At 41.7% G+C, this 17,261-nt stretch overlaps 1 protein-coding gene and 1 long non-coding RNA gene across 2 annotated transcripts in view; one reads left to right on the top strand and one right to left on the bottom strand.

The window, feature by feature from the left end:
• Positions 1-3,435: 3,435 nt before the first annotated feature.
• Positions 3,436-16,871, top strand: LOC140250373 (uncharacterized). Its single transcript, XR_011903151.1, has 4 exons — positions 3,436-3,522; positions 9,642-9,705; positions 10,839-10,951; positions 15,985-16,871. It is a non-coding gene; the product is annotated as an uncharacterized lncRNA (long non-coding RNA).
• LOC140250372 (visual pigment-like receptor peropsin) overlaps positions 13,234-17,261 on the bottom strand; it is a 22,683-nt gene continuing 18,655 nt past the window's right edge. The window contains exons 5-6 of the mRNA XM_072333066.1: positions 14,311-14,534; positions 13,234-13,671 (exon numbers count right to left, since the gene is read on the bottom strand). Of these exons, the coding sequence (XP_072189167.1) occupies positions 13,234-13,671; positions 14,311-14,534 (662 nt within the window). The remainder of the gene's footprint in view (positions 13,672-14,310; positions 14,535-17,261) is intronic.

Here is a 17,261-nt window from a genome sequence, read left to right as displayed (position 1 = left end):
TTAACTGTGCTGCCAAATCAATCCTTACCCCTACCTTCAATCCCCCATATTGCCAGATTTTTACCAGAGGCTGCTACAAATGCTTTATTAAAACTTAGCTAACGTGAGCAGTGGGTGCCAGAGCTGGAATGGCACCCAACACATCTGGGGTCAGCAAATTCCCTGTGAAGCTGTACAAGAGGAGTTTGCAGACACAATAGCCTTTGAATCTGAAGGGCTGCAGCCAAGTTTAGATGTTGTTGTGGTATGGAGGGTTACTGTAATGTTTGCATCTCACCAGCCTGCTATCAGAAAGCAAACAGTCACTACAATGGAATCCCATTTAAAGGATCAGTTTTTCTGGCAGCGCTTCCAGTTATAGCAAACAAAAAATGCATGGTAGCTGAACAGAACAGGTCTGTAACAAGCCAAGCATATGGATTTTGTTCATCTCGAATCCAGTGTAGGTGGGGATTGAGTCTTCCCAGAATAAGTGGGATGTATTCTGTAGTGGTACAACCTCATGTAAAAACTGATTCAGTGGCATAAAGATCCTGGTATGAAGAGTAAAGTCATCTGTTTAGGAGAGCGCTTTTTGTTAGTGAGAGGTTTCAGCTGAATTCAGTGCTGGAGCCTGCAGGTGAGGATGACAGCTCTCTAAATACAAATGGCTTTTTCAGCATGCTTTCCCTATCTAAGTGTTTTCAGTGTGAGCCACATGCTATCGTTGGCACTGTTAATTCAGTTTGCCAAGAATACCAGGTCTCACTCTGGATCCTGGTGCCCCTTGCCTTGGCAGTAAAGCTCAACCATTCACTGCAGATTGGGCCTGGAAAATGTAAAACCTGTAACAGTCTTCTATCTGTTCTTCCTGACTGTTTTCCTGATGTGTTTTCTGTTTACGCTCTGTAGGGCATCAGGTGTCAGTGCAAGTAGGTGCAGCCAGTAAAAGCCACTTCACAGTAGAAAGCTCGTGGCTGACTCCCAGAACCTGAATGCATCCCCTCTGTGGTGCCCTTATCCTTGTCTTCTCCAGCTTTGGCTCTCGGCACTGAAGACTATTCAAAATGCAGGTTTTTTCTGGAGGCAGCATGCAGAAATCATACTGCTGCTCTGGCACGCCGAAGTGTTCAAACATGTGGCAGGGCCAGAACTGCCAGTGTGTTTAATGGGTAGATTAATGTATTTGCTTTGCTTATATGCATCTTTCAAAATGGGTATTTGCCAGAGTTCATGAAAAGCCCCTCTGCATGCAGCCCCTGTGCAAAGGCTCAGCATGAAGGGGCTGAAATCACTGTTACTAGTCTTGTGGCTGTTCAGTTCCCTCCAGGATCTCCCTGCCTCTGAAGACTGCTGGACTTGTGGAGGTCCATTTGCCTTCAAGAAGACAGAATTTCCAGAAGGAACTCAGCTGGTGGATGGGGGCATTGGTTGGTAAGTCCATGTTCCTGAGTGGGAAGGTGGAGGGAGATCAGCCTGGGGAGCTCCCTCACCTTTTGTGTGGTGCTGCATCCATATAAACCTCTTACTGTGTGGATCCAGGTGCTGGCAACACCTTCCTTGAGGAATGGTATGTGTTATGGAGACAGACTGTCTTGTGTTTCAGCAAGGTGGAACTCAGTTGGGAAGGAGACAGCTTACGGGGTCCTGGGGGCTGGAGGAGAAGGCAAAGGCAGAGGGGAAGTGGGAGGGGTATGGAGCAGGGAGAGGATTCTGGAGGATTAGAGCCCCAAGGGGTCTGTGTGACATGGGTACAAGGAGGGTTTGGAGGGATGAAAGAGCTACCCTCAGCATGTGGACTCTATGGACTGGCAGAAACACTTGCATTTACCTTCCCTTCTTCCCTTCCCTGCCCCACCTCTCTTAGCGAAAGCAGAGTGGGAGAGATGGTGTTATGGTTCTTCTGCTAAGGTTCTCATTGCCTCAGTAAATATTGAAGATCTGGACTACTGTTGGTCACTGAAACACATTCAGATTTTTTCTGGCGGGGTGTCTGAACCAGCCTGACACTGGAAGTGCTGTTTGTTGTCCACCCAGGGCAGGGCTGAAGGCTGGGTATTTGCTAATAAGCATTTATTCCAATACATGTGCAAACAGTTCAGGTCTGGGGAGTGCAAGCTCAACATGGAGAAAGAACGTCTGTGACCCTTTTTGCTGCCCTTTTGCATGCCACTGATATTTTCTGCCTGTGCAGACACAATTCCTTATTCCTTGCTTCCTAAGGACGAAGGTGATAGAAATATTTGCTACCCACCATGAATGTGAAGTGAGCACTGTTCATCCCCCAACAGCTGGTCTCCTTCAGCACGCGGTCTCAGTCAGCTGCTCAGTACATTAGCGCAGTGTTCATGAACAACCTCCCCTTTTCTACCATTGATCTAAGCACCAAGTTGCTTGGGGCATTTCCAGCCCTACAGAGCAACGGGGTGTGCCACAAGGGACAAAAGATATAAACACGAATTTCCACAGTGCCAGCCTGCATCTGTGCTTTCTGTAAGTCAGTAATTTCTCATGATTCTTTTCAAGTTAAAAAAGCAGAAAACAGACAGTATGCATAAATATCACTCCATGCTGTAGCAATTCAGTTAATTATAAACTCGGTGATGTAGAAATAGAATGGCAAAGAAGAGCCATGTCTCTTTCTTCGATGATGCCTTAAAGGCTGCGGGATTCAATGTAATTTTAAATCCTTTGAAATCAAGCCTTGAGAAGAAAGGATGCTGTCTTGTTGTATTTAAAAGAAAAAAGTGAACTTTAAAATCTCATTAGAAAAAGAAATCTCTGAATAAGCTCTGTCCTCTGTTCCCTGCTTCTGTTACCACAACTATATAGTATAAAGTAAGCTGTGTGTTTTGATCCTCAAGTAAATTATGCCTAATAAATTGCTTTGTCCCAAGCATAGTTAAGCTGGCAATACTATGTGCGCTCTTTTAATTGCCAGCATCAAATCTCCATGAGAACTGCAAGAGGAAAACCTCCACGTTTCTTAGAATTTTTTGGTGTTCTTTATATTATGAAAAATACTGTCAGCTCTTTCAAGCTTCAATAACTGACACTTCTCACCTTAGGTTCTCAAGGCCCTTTGCAAAGAAAGGCAAACAACGAAAGAATGTGAAAAATGCTTTTAGGAGAGAGAAAATTACGCTCCTGTTCTTACAAAATACCTGAAGAAAAGAAAGGTAAGCAGCATCTACAGAGAGAAATCTGAGAAGCACAGTGCTCACGGAACAGAGCTTGGAAATGGTGTTTGAATTACAGAAGACGCAGATGAGCACAGATACCTACAGAAAACCCTAAAACCTGTCTCTCAGGGCTCTTTCCACTCTAAGCAGGTGGGCATAACAAAGAGGTTACTGCCCACAGCTGTTTGCCGCCAGCCCACCTGCCAGCCCCAGCTGGCCTGATCCATCCATACCATAACAGGGCCAGCCCCAGATGGAGCTTGTGGAACAGGGTCTTGGTTTCTTTTCATTGATGAGGACTCTTTCACATCAAGATGACTCAGAAGGTGACGTTGAAACATGGTGATTTCTGTCTGAAAAGGTAGGAATTGGTGTGGAAGTTTATTATTATTTTTAATCTATGAATGAAAAAGAATCATAGACAGGTTTATGGGGTTTCACAGCCTTGTGAGAGGTTTGTGTGTGATTTTTATGTCTTCCTGAGAGAACTGGGGTACTGCAAATATATGCTGCAAAGGGGAAGGAAAGTGCTCAGGACTCAGCAAAAGGAGGATGATTCATGTTGCTCTTTGATATTATCCTGTATGCTCAGATCTGTGCTTGGAGCACAGCTTGCAAAGTGCTGGTAGGATGGCCAGAGAGGGTTAGAGGAAAGGAGAATGGATGAGGCATCTGTTGCCTTGGTTTTGCTGAGTGTGTCCAGATTGCAGTTCAGCTTCTGCACTTTCTCCCAGAAGCAGAGCAGTGCAAAGCTGGTTTAAAATATCTGCTGTGAACTTACTGTAGGCTGTTATGTTCTGGTAATGGTTTCTGTGGGTCTCTTCCCATCAAGTGAAAAAGCAGTTACGATCAGTGAGAAACGTGGATTGCGTGTTGTGATTGTCTAATGTAGTTGTGGTGGGAACACAAGAGTCAGTCCTGATTTGGGCCATTGTAAGAGAAGGAGGCGTGTGGCCTGTGGAGATCTGTGCAATGTTATGTTCCCCTACTCGGTGAGCTAATAAAGGACAAAACCAAGCTGTGTCAGCTGTGATGTTAAATATTATGCGCTATCCGATGTTACAGCTCACTGAGCGCTTTGGCTGTTTGCTTTGGTTCAGTGGGGTGGGTAGAGCTGCTGCTGATGGTGTGCTAACAGCCCGAATGAGTTGTAAATACTGTTGAGGCCACTGGTGCATCGTGCAATGGGTCTGTATTCAGCCTTAGTCGTGTTTGCTGAATGCCCCTTTCAGTGCCTCCTCTATACGTGGGGCTTTATGCCATTGAGCCATCTTTGCTGTGGATTGGGTTAATCTTCATTTTTACTCTGCACTGATACTTACAGAGACTTCAGCATAAAGGAATTCAGATGCGAACATCTCTGTTTGTTTCCTTTGTGCCACTGTATGGGAAAGTCTATGAAGAAACCTGTGAGTGCTGATAATGTCCATACAGCCGTTTTTGGCCATTTAAGCTGATTTTGATTTTAGGGGGTGACTGTTATATCTTAAAGCTTCTGCTGCTCCAAAGTGAATTTCTGTGCCTTCCATAAAATTCATGCTTCGTAGACCAGTCTAGACTGAGGTAAAATAGATAAATCCAATCTTTTATAAAATTCAGGAAATCCAAGAGTGTTCCTGGCCCCACTGGTAGAGCTTCTGGGTACTTTGCCAGAGCATGCTTGGCATCAAACAGCTTGCAATGGCAATTTGAGAATATATATGCTGTTCTCAAATGACAATGCCAGGTCAACTGATGACAACACTTCTTCTCTGGAAGAGAATGAATGAAGTATCTGTAAGATAAGTAGATCAATTTCCAATTTAAAAAAAAAAAAAAAAAAAAAAAAAAAAAAAAAAAGGAGAGAGAAAAGAAAAAAGGACTTAAAGTTTTCATCTGTCCTAATTCATTGCATTATCACATCAGCTTTTCTACAAGGATGGTACGTGTACACAACACCTAAACAAGAGCTGTTCTGCAGAAAATGGGTGGTCAGGAGGTCCATGAAATTAATAGCACCTAGAATTAAGGACAGTTATGCTAGTTTTCAGCTCTTTCTCTCTCTCTCTCTCCCTCTCTCTCTTTTTTTCTTTTATTCTTATACGTTTTTGAAGTGGTGTCTTTGGTACCAGTTTTATTTATAGGAAACTGTGACAGTGCAAGTGAATCTCCATGTGGAGAGTTGCTATGAAGAAGATAGTTTCTAGGAACTTGCGATTCTTAGGCTAGTATTTCAGATGAGGTTTTCAGCATCATCATCTCTACCATCAACTGACATATAGAGTGGAAATAAACAGGCTTTATCAAAAGGGCTTCCAGAGAATGCATCAGTGGGTTGGCAGATGTGGTGTATTTGTGTTTCATGAGCTTCTGGTGCCACGCTGTTGGAAAGTATCATAGGATCACTAAGGCTAGGATCATCTAGTCCAGTCATCAATCCATATTTACCATTCCCAATAACTATGAACTTCAGTGCCACAACTACACATTTCCTGATCAGATCCAGGAATGGTGACTCCACCACCTCTGTGGGCAGCCTGTTCCAATGCCTCTAGAGAAGGAATTCATCTTGATGTCCAACCTGAGCCTCTCCTGGTGCAATCTGAGGCCATTACCTCCCATCCTACAGCTGTTACCAAGGACTGATTCTTATCTCACTACAGCTTCTTTTCAGTCAGGAGTAAAGAGTGGTAAGGCCTCCTTTGAGCCTTCTCTTCTCCAGACTAAACAATCCCCAGACCTCTTGTTGTGACCAAAGAGTAGGACCCAGCACTTTGTCTTGTTGAACCAGGTCATGTTTTAAAGCTGTCATGGCTATGAACATTGCAGCAGTACTGTTATGCAGGGATAGGGGAATTTGCCCCTGGATTTGCAAAGGATAATGTTTGTGATGGCTCTTTCTGAGTGAAAGCAGGGGTGGTGGGGTTTGCTACAGTCACATGGCTTAATCACAAGGTTTTACACAGTAAGGGTCAGTACTTTGGTAGTGGTGTAAGGAATGTGGGCTGGAGCCCTGAATTTTCATCACTGCACGGGGGCAGAGGAATTAGCTCTCTCTCTCTGTGACATTTAGGGATTTCTTGAGCTGAATGCCATTACTGACCACAACATCTCAGATGAATAGACCTACACAGATAGTGTACTGCTGCAACGTGGATAATTGCTAGCGCTCCTCAATCTCCCCTTTCCCTACCCCCTCAGCCTAAGCACAAACACTCATTTCAGAGTCAAAGATACACTCTTCAATCACTTCTGACATTTCTTTGTTGCTGCCTAATGAAGACTGGTTGATGGGCTATATAGAAGGGTTATATAAGCATTTGCTGAGCCTACATTGTAGGATCATAAGTGGGCAGCAGTTGCAAATGTTAGCATTTGTCTCTGGAGTTTCTTTAATCGCAAGCGTAAATGCCATCATGGTTCAGGGGGCCTTATCCCTGCTACCAGGGGACATTTCACTGAGTCCCAGTGAAATGTCACAGTACTAAGGACTGCAGGGCTCGAAGAGTGGCCATGCTGCTGTCCCTGCTGTGCTCACAGGGAATGCAAGAGGACTTAATCCTTGCTGGCTTTATTGAGATGACAAAAGATGGCCACCAGAGGCGGAGTGTTTGCTTGTCATTACTGTGGGTCCATTTTCCCATCCTCATTTTGCAACAAATGATAAGGTTCTTAGAGGTGACTGAAGCATATCATCTTCATTTAAAAACCTGTGGGATCCTAGATATGATTGACCACAGAAATAAATGCATTCTGTTGCCCTGACTTCAGTGGTCTGGCAGTAGCTCCCTCAAGTTGTAGGGTGATATAGATCTCTTCTCTGGATCTGAAATTTAAGCTTTAAAATTATTGAACTGATCATTTATCTGGAACAGTTTTGTCTAAAATAACATTTGGGGTTGTTTCTGTATGTGAGTACCTTTCAGTAAGCATAGTTGAACACTGGATTGTTGTGTAACATGATGAAAATCCATTACTAGGAAAAATCCATTTTCCACTCCCTTTAAATCCACACATGTGATAAATGCTGCCTCAGGAATTATCTAGCTTGCTCTTGGGTAAGTTAGCTTCTCCCATTTCATGCAGCAAGTTCCTCACAGTATTATGCACATCCATTTAAGTTTCTCTCACTTTCCCATATAAATATAGTATGATACTGTAGTAGAAATGCTAAGTCATGGCTCACACCAATGACTGAGCAGCTGGTGGGAAGGCAGGGCCAACTCATGGGAGCTCACATACATGCAATGCAGCTGTGTGACTGGAAGGGGTGGATCCTGGCTCCACCTCTAAGGAGGTGGACCTCCTTTAAGGGTTGGCAGTGGAGGGAAGGGTATCTTGCTGGAGATCCTTGACTACCTGAAGTCTTCTGACGGTAAGCAAATCTTCCTTTGTTTCTGCATCCATCAGTGCTGCACTTGGCTTTGTCCTTTATTTCCTGCAGCCAATGATTTTGCCACCCTGCTGTTACTGCTGTACTTTCCATAACATTATAGCATTACAGATACAAATCCCTTTGATATTTATTTCTGGTGTGTGGCAAGGGTTTGTCAGGTCACGTTACTGAGATCTGCTTGTGCTCTTGTTTGTACTGATGAACATCATTCTTGATTTAATACTTCTGTATGCAAATACTATGATGAATATAGGCCACAGGCACCTATTGCTTGAGCAGCTTGCACTGACCTTGCTCTAAATCCAGCAGAATTGCCTCTAGCCACATGTGCACCCTTTGTGATCATCTGAACTTTGTTCAAACAGTAGCTCATTGCAGTGGTCAGGCAGGCTGGAGCGGTGTCAAAGGCTATTGAAGGCTGTCATATTATCAGCAAGGTGGAGGGGGCTATTGAATTAATCTCTGAGTCCTTCCACTTCTGTTTTACTAGGATATGTCCTATTACGTAATTAAATGCTATGTGTTTGTTGTCCCCAAGGGGGCTTACGTCTCATTCACTGAGCAATGAAGTTGATGATTATTGACACAGACAGTTGGTAGATGTTTTTTTTGTTGTTGTTGTTGTTTGGTTTTTTAATTTTTATTATTTCAGTGTGAATCTATTATTATTATTCCTTTCCATTTAGTAAATTTCTGACATCCTTTGAATCTTGAATTTATTCTTGGTTTTTCCCCTGCACACCAAGCATAATGTATTCTTGACACTCTTTTACAATAGGCTATTATTATATAGACAGCTTACGTGTCAAAAAAAATCTAATAAAAAACAAAACAAAACAAAACAAAAAAAAAAAAACAAACCAAAATCAAGCTTCAGGGATGTACTAAATACATATTGTGTAGTCAAAACTGTAGATAAAAGCATAGGCCAAAAGGTAAGCTGCTGTCTTCCTCTGCAGTCAGTGCAATGTAGATACCCACACTCAGACTGTGAGAGTTATATTAGACTGTGTCTACTTAATCAAGCTTTACAAGAGACATCCAGGTATTGCAGGACTAATGTACATCTGTGTCCAGTAGTATCTATGCTCTGCTCTTCTGGAGAAGATCATGATTCCATCTTCCTCTGCAATCACCTGAAAGCAGGAATATGTACTATGAGACCCTTAGAGCCATTTTATTTCCCTGACTGCAGCTTTTCCATATTGCATAGGTCATCAATATATGAAGGAATGGGGGTATAACTACTGTAGGGTCTTCACATCATGCAAAAATGGAGCACTTCAGACCACGTAGTAGACACAGGCCTGTTTGACCCTGCAGGCATCTTTGCTTTGGCCCTCAGAGCTCCCAAAGAATTTTCAGAAGTCCTTTGCATTTGTTGATTTACTGAAAAGTTCAAAAATCCAGGCTTTTGGCAATCTAAGGGAGAGAGGGAGGATCAGATGCAGAGAACCTGACCTGCTAAGCTAACTTACAGTGTTTAGTTATCCAGATAGTTGAAAGTACAAGTGCAGTAACATCACACACCCTATTGCCCAGGGATGTGAGCATTCACAGGGCAGAAGAATCTTGTTCTGTTCTAGTTGGGGAAGGATCTCATCTCTCTGTCCATCACTCCTATGGGTAGGACTTGCTCAGATGGGCACAGTCTGTATCTCCCTTATCTAGTCAGTCTTTGAGGCAAAAAATGAAGAGGTTTTTGGGGTGGAAAGAGACCCTGCAAGAGTGTGCAATCCTTAGTAAGTTCATGCTGTAGTAAAGTCATTGTCTTCATAGGGATGAAGGTAGGTGTCCTGTTTTCTAGTCTCTGTTACATGAAATGCTTTACATGAGTCATTAGATAAAAAGGTATAAATATCACTGAGAACAGGGACTGGCTTGCAGTATGCTGTCCCTCCATCTACACACTCCCTTTATTCATATTACCATTAGAAATGTCAATGCTATAAAGAAATGTCGCTATGTACTTCAGTGCGCTGACACCCCAGAGGGATTTTCAACTTGGCAACTATGTCAGCAGGGAAAATGTGAGCCCTAAAGGTTTTCTTGGCATAAACAAACAAATCATAGCTTTGTTTTTGCTTTTTTTTCCCTCAAATCAGAAGAAACTGTTTTTATGCGTGGAAACTGAACATCGGTAATCCTGGCTTAACTTCATTGCTTGAGGTATGTACCCCAAGTAAAATGGTTGTGTTGGTAATAGGGAGCTACCTGCTAAGTATTGACAACTGCAGTGATTATGGTGTAATACTGGTATGCTGAATATTATGAATAATATAGACAATAAGAACTAAGTAAGAGCTGAATTTTGATACATGTGTAAAAAGTTAATTAAATAAGTAGCCATTACAAATTTACCTGCTTGAGTGTATGAATGAATAACTATTCAGAAATGTTAAGCCGTGTTTGGAAATGAAAACACAGAGTATCTAAAGGCATATTTAAAGGGTGGCTTAAGTGTTTCAAACTGTTTGAGGTGACTTTTGCTGTGCTGTGGTTTTTGCCAAAGAGTACAGAGATAGATGGATAACAGCTAGCAGGGTTTGCTGGCTGGTTTCTTTGCATCTAGCAGTGAGAGCGAGCAAATGGATATCTCAAATCATGCTGGAACAAGCCAGTAAATGCTGAGAGCATCCTTGGGAATGATAGGGTTGCTTGTTCTACTATATTCAAAACAAGCACAGTACTTCTAAACAGAGAGCTCAGAAGCAGGCATTTGCTTCAGTGAGGGGCTGGGGAGACCTCCCTTTAAAGACCATCTTGGCTGGGAGCATTCAAAGCTGCAATTTACTGTGAGCATCCTCATCACCAGAGCATCATTCTCTTGCATCTCTCCTGGCAAAATTCATCCACTGTAAAAGAAAACCCAAGGTTTGGCAAGCAGTAGGGTTGGCAGGGAAGTAATTAGGTTTTAGGCTTCTGTATGCCTTTACACTGTACTTCCTTGTTGCTGACTAAAAGGCATAAAGAAGCATAAGGAACAGAGCCTAGGACTCTGTCACACCCTTTCTGTATACCCAGGTTGTGTTTCCCCTTGCTGGTTCTCTCAACCTCTGCACTCTTTGAGGCTCTCTGAGGTCAGTGATATGGGCTTAGTGAGCAGAGGAGCAGGGCCAACCCTTGTCCAGGTAAGTGTGTGACCAAAGACAAGGGGAAGAAATAGAAAACTGGAAAGCAGGATGGAGGCCAACTGTTATACAGTTTGATGTATGTGGATTTGCACACTTGAAACCTTGAAGCGTATCTGCTTACCTGCACTTGAACACTAACTGGTTCTGGATGTTTTTTCCTGTCTTCAGGTGCTTGTGGGTATCTTGCGTGCAGCTACAGAACACTGATGCTTGAGGGCTGGAAGCATAACAACCTGAGTAACTCTAGTGACAAATGTGCTGTTACAGGGCCTGGAGCACAGGTCAGTGCCTGCAAAGGCATCCATCCTCTTTCTTTTCCCCCAAATAACCTGCAAAACCAGATGTTCTGCACTGCAGTCATGAAGTCTTGTGGTACTACCATGTATCTATCTACAAGGACTGTAGCCTCAGGCATGGCAAGAGTGAGATCTGCACTGTCTAGTCAAGGCTTTTGTTGCATTGGCAGTTTCTAGTTGTTTTTGAGCAGGTGTGTGTCCTGAAGCTGTTGACCCCTCTCTTCCTAGCACATCTTCTTTCCCTCTTATGTTGCTTTGTCCTGGTTCACGTATCTTATTCCTGTCTCTCCCTTGCTGCTGTGTACATGTGCAATGGCACATACGCTTTCCGGAAACATCCATAAATTAGCAGAAATAGTGATTAAATGCTAACCAGTTGTCTGTGGCTACTTGCCAGTGCCTGGAGTGGCTGTCGCTGTGGGTACCTCTGTGAACTGCACCCAAAGGGATGCATGGCACTCCTCTTGAAGTGACTTCTGGGTGTGTGCAGCAATGGCTGAGCTCAGTCCAGTGGGGCTGCCAAGGAGGATTTGTGGTTAGACATAGAAGCTTTTAAAATGATGTGCCAGCTTTGGCTGGCCTAGCCTGCCTTCATCCAGCTGTGACAGGGGTTTGCCTTAAATGGCTTCGTCTGTTTCTGCAATTATAGCATGCACTTTTATCTGGAAGTCAACAGTTTACTTATTTGCCTTTAATTATTTACAGTAATGAAATAGCACCCGTATCTCAACATTTTCCACAGGGATGAATATTCTTGTAGTTCACATCTGTGGCTGTGAAAGGAAACAGTTCCAAACTGTTGCTTAAAATGTTTATTTCTTTTTAACTTCAAAACACAAGTGCTTTTCTCAAAACAAATAGAGTAATGGAGGAGATGAAGGTGGGCTCACTTTGATTTTTCCAAATGTGTTTCTTGGGGAAGTTACAGACTGTTGGAAAACAACTATATCTGAGCATGCGCTCAGCGTGGAAGATTCCACAAAGTCATAAATATCACTGAGGTTAGCAACAAATCATTTCATTATTTTTTTTCCCCCCCACCACCCTTGCTTAGCATGCAAATGGCACTGAATGAACCCACAGAATTTCCAGGGTTAATACAAAGACATTGTGATGGAAATCTCTGTGTATTCAGTTAATTACTAAGATGGGGAATTATGAACATGTGCCTCCTTACTTTCGTTCTGTGAAATTAAATTGTTGGAATAATTGGGTGTTATAGTGTCAGGTATTCTCACTGTTGATTTAATCCTGTAGTGTTGCTGTTTAAATTGCTATCCTTTGTTGATACATGCTTGCATTTATCTTGAAGTCTTATTTATTTATTTATTTTGTGCATAGTAGGTAAGTGCAAAAACTTTATTTAACAGCAGCAGTGAATTGTTGTCAGTTTGTATTTTGTAAATAGCACTGATGCCATACTTTTCTGATACTCTTATTGCCTTACTCTTACTGTCATTGGTTTCATTGGCTGCAAAACATCTCATGCTCCACCTTAATGGTCATCTAGTAAAGCAGTTGAGATAGAGAGAAACATCAGGAAAGTTAAAGCCAGCTTTTGGGCATGTGCACACTACAGCCGGGCCCTGCTCACTGGAAAAGTCAGGAAAGATGGAAATAATTCTGGAAACAATCAAGGAAAAGTATAAAGTCTCTGTTAAACCTACAGTGACTACAAAATACCAAGACCTACAGCTCCTAGCACTTGCATAGACGTATGTAGAGTTGGGCGTGCACAGGCAGTCTGATGCATACCTACATGGGCATAGCAATTCTACTCCTGTAGGGGAGGAGCAGCTGTGTCTACCAGCTTGCAGAACTGGAGCAGCAGTTCCATAGCAATCTCAGGAGGATCCATCTTCTCCTATGGGTGGGGACTGTGCTACACCACAGAGCTAAAGAGATCCTCTATGGTTGGGACTGCTGAAGAGTAGAAAATACATTTGGAAATGTAATCTGATGATAAAATTGGATTAGAAACATACTAGTTTTTTGTTTTTTTGCTAGCTAATGCTTGTTCTTTCTTATTTGTGAAAATTGAATGTTTCGAGCACTGTGTGTGCTGCTCATGATGTAATATGTTTTGTAGCATTTTGTACCTACACAGAAGGAAAATATTTGTCATCTGATTTGCTTGAGTTGTTGCATAGTCGTCAGTGCTATAGCAAGAAACAGATGGATTGGGAGTTGACATATCACTTAGACAGTGATCTGAAGAGGGTTTTCCTGGACACAAAGTGGGTGCATGTGTGAAGTGGCCACAAAACTTACAGTCTATCACACTCGATGTCAGGGTTATTAGATGGTGTATCAAGAATACCAAAATATTCTTCCCTGTTTGCTGGAGGTGGGGTGTTGGTTGGACTTCCCACACCAGAATCTGGGCTTGGTGCAGGATGCATTTCTGCTGCATACTTCTCTTCTTTCTGAGAAGGTTCTTGTTTTTGCTTGAGGTTCTTGAAACGTTTGAGCTTCACAGGGTCCTTGACTTCCTTGGCACAATGGAACAAGATAAAAATGTCCCTCCGAAATTTGGAGCTCATTCCAAAGTAGATAATAGGATTGTAGAAACTGGCAGACTTAGCAAACAAACTGGCAAGGATGCTGGTAAGGTTGGGCACAGGGTGACCATACGCAGACCATATAGAGATGACAGCATATGGTGACCATGCAATAATGAAGGCTGTGCAAATAACAATAGAGACCTAGAAGACAGAAGGAAAATAGCCTTAAATCTATTCTAGAAGACTAAATCAGAGGTGAAATACACTGGGGGAAAAATAGCTTAGAAACTGAACTGGAAGGGAAACATTCAGGTTCTCCTGAAGATATGGCTTACAGGACTGCACAGAGAAGCAAAAGCTGTTCTTTGATAGCACCAGCCATGCCTAGAAGCTATATATCTCATTTGGAATGGGGTATGCATGAGCAGTGCCTTATCTAATGGAACAAAAACAGCTGCAATTCCCTGCAGGTTTTTATGAATTAGGAGGTTTGGTGTAGATTTCAATCTAGGATAAGTAATTTGAAAGCTCCCCTGTAACTTCTGTGTATCCTCAAGACTAACATCTCTTCTGAAAGAGAATATGCCAAACCAAACTTCTGTTTTTGTGTTGTATGACCTGTTCTAATTATATTTACTTTTCTCTTGTGATGTAACTACAATTATTAAGCAACCAAGGGAGTTCTAAACAATCCACGTGCTCACTGAGTTCAGACTTACTAGCGATTACAAAGAAATTGAATATGGGTTACGGGTTTTGTTCATGTCTGTCCTAGTTGAGAGCAATTTTTGGACAGAGATTTCACTGAGATAAATCCCACAACATGAATCCCAGACTTACCCTGGTGACATCGCGCTCCATTCTCCTCTGTCTGTCTGTGGGATCACTGAGTCCTGTTAATGCATGGCTTAATTTGACAGTATTGATAATTGACACATATGAGAAAACCATGACTGTTACAGGTAGGAAGAAACAGCAGATAAAAATGGAGACAATATAGGACTTGTAGATTGTAGAGAAGTTGGCCTTTGCCCAGTCTATCTCACATGTTCCATACATGCGATCTAGAAAACAAAGGTAGGTTGGTTAGCATTTTTAGAGCATTTATCTGGCTTTGTATGATTAATTTATCACGTTTAATGCTGTATTTTGCATCTTTTGAGCAATAAGCATCTTTCTGGTTTAACAATTTTTCAATTACTTCTATAGACCATTGCAATTTTAGTGCACATTATCATTCTGTCTTATTTAGATTTCCAGTGTAAATCTGTAACTTACAAACTGTTGTTTCAGGGCAGGAAATGGTGACGTTTCACTAGAAAATGGGCATTCATTTAGTGTGTTGATATTGCAGAATGATGAAAAGAATTATCTTTTGTTATTTGGCATATTCTTCTGCAAGGTAACTTTCTAAGGTGAGCATTTATAACAAGTAATTGTAAAGATGCTGCATGTAAGTCGTCACATAGCTAAATAAGAAAGAAATATAAATGTTGAGTGGTTGTTTAATGTTCTTAAGTAGATGTAAAAAGGCAGTGAAAACTTTATTGCAGTGGGAGAAATGAAAGAGAATAGGGGAAAATGAAGTATATAAATGCTTAGCAAAATGTTTCATGTCTTTCTAAATGGAAAGCAACTACAAAGAAGCTTCAAGCTCTTAAAAACAATGTCAGGCAAATGGCAGAATCTTCAACTAGAGGGATTTAGAAAAGGACAGTAGCTGATTAGATAGCTAGGGAGAAGGCATTGGGAATAAAGAGCTGTCTCTGCTTAAATGCTTTTTATGAATAACAGTTGGCTTATCTAGTCTCTTTGATGTGTTTGTAAATGTGTCCTGACAGAGAAGCTGAGTTTGACAGCATCAAGGATTGTCTGTAGTTTGTGAATTGTAGATTTTTGTTTTCAGAGGGAAGGCTGTTTCTCCTTTTCTATTCTTCCTTCCCCCCCCCCGCAACTGCCATGAAAAGAGGCTGAATTATTAAATAATTGAAGTATGAGCAAAAAATACAGAAGTCAAGTATTAACAAGTTCTGGAAATATGGTACAGGTGAAGCCTGCATGATTTAACAACAGCTTTCTCGCTGTCATCCACTGATAAGGGAGATTTTTTTTTTTCCTTCAGAGTTAATTCCTCATGGGTGATGGGAGTTTCCTATAGAATAAATTAAAGGAGCAAAAGATTAAAATCTCTTTTGAGTCTCATCAAAAAGAGCTCAGTATTTTTAACACCAAAAGCTTTAGGCAGTGCTTTCTGGCTGTGCTCAGTAATAGAAACATTTTTATTTATTTATTTATTGGTTTTGTCTCCTTTGCCTTTTTCTCATCAATGGATCCCGAGATATGATTCAAAAAGATAACCATAACTTCTGACTGACTTAACTCTTGATTTCTGGCTCGTGAAAACTTTTGACTGAAAAAGTCAAATAAAGCATCTTCCCAAAGAAATGAAAAGAAAATCCTTCAGATTTTTTTTTGTGTGTCAGAATTGAGAGCTGTATTTTCCTTTTTCTGCAGGTGGCATTTCCAAAAGTCAGTGGGGACCTGTGGACCTCTGAAGCTGCTGTGCAGAAGTGACAGTTGGGAAGCAGGAACTCGTCTTATGCTGTGGTCGGCTGTCACCGTCATGCTTGGCTGCCAGACCTGCCATTGCTGGGCTCTTAGGTCTTCATGGGTCTCTCTATGGAAAATGTGTTCAGAGTCAGATAAACCAGGAATCTGAAACAGCTGTGATTCTCAGCAGGGAGAAGCACTGAAAGAAGCTGTCTTGAAGACTTGTTATGGAGCTGAATCCAAATTACCAGCAGGAGCCAGGGGGGCATTTGAATGCCCTTACAGGGGGTCCATGGAGCCAAATTAGGGCCAAAAAGGGATATAAGAAAACATTCTACTGATGAAGAGCTAGTTGGATTCTTGTACATACAAAAGTCCAGGTTGCTAGGAAATGCAGAATGCAAAGCAAATCACAAATTCAGACCACCCAATTTCTAAGATATACCTAGGGTGCAAGAAACATTACATAACATTAGAACAGTTGTCCTGTCTCAAACAGCAGGTTCACTGGGCCTAGTACTCTGATAACAGCTTAGTCTGGGAAAAGGACATCAAGGTTCTTAGAATCTGTTGCTCTCCCATATGCATCCTTCTCCCACATGCATCCTTTCAGGTACAGACATGCCTCAAAGCTTTCATACTTAATCAATATTTGCATGCTGCAGTACTGTTTTCAGTCTTTTCCTAACACTTGCCCTGGCCCTAAACTTATCTCTAGCTCTTGATCTTGGAGTCTCATAGCCTTAGTTTCCAGCTATTGCTGCCATTATTTATTTCTTCATTCTACAACCTCTTTATAGCCACAACAGAGACCTAGGATTTTATATTTTAATCTGTTTTCTGGTTATATCTCATTTTCTCCCCATTTGTCCAGTTCTAAGCATACTTCTTACATTTTCATAGACCTATAAAACCTAGATCCATGTTTTGTTTTTTACAGTGGGTAAACTCTATTTTAAGTGCACTGAGGCTAGGTGTGTTGTTGTCTTCTCCCCCCAGATGTTTGGTTTCTAACTTAAGATGCCTTAGCTCTGAAATTATTGCATTGGTTTGTTTAGAGACTTAATTTGAGACAATTTCTCAAATGTTTCCCATTGTGAATTTTTCTGGTGTGTGAATAGCCCTTAGCCACTGAATTACCTCAACATTTGCTAATCCAATTTTTCTCTACTTTTTTGTTTTCCTATTTTTTTTCCTATGGCCTTATCTTACACCCTCATCACTTTTTGGATTGACTGACA

This window comes from Excalfactoria chinensis, chromosome 3 (assembly GCF_039878825.1).
Source record: "Excalfactoria chinensis isolate bCotChi1 chromosome 3, bCotChi1.hap2, whole genome shotgun sequence".
NCBI lineage: Eukaryota > Metazoa > Chordata > Aves > Galliformes > Phasianidae > Excalfactoria > Excalfactoria chinensis.
This window is presented reverse-complemented; position numbering and strand designations above follow the sequence as displayed.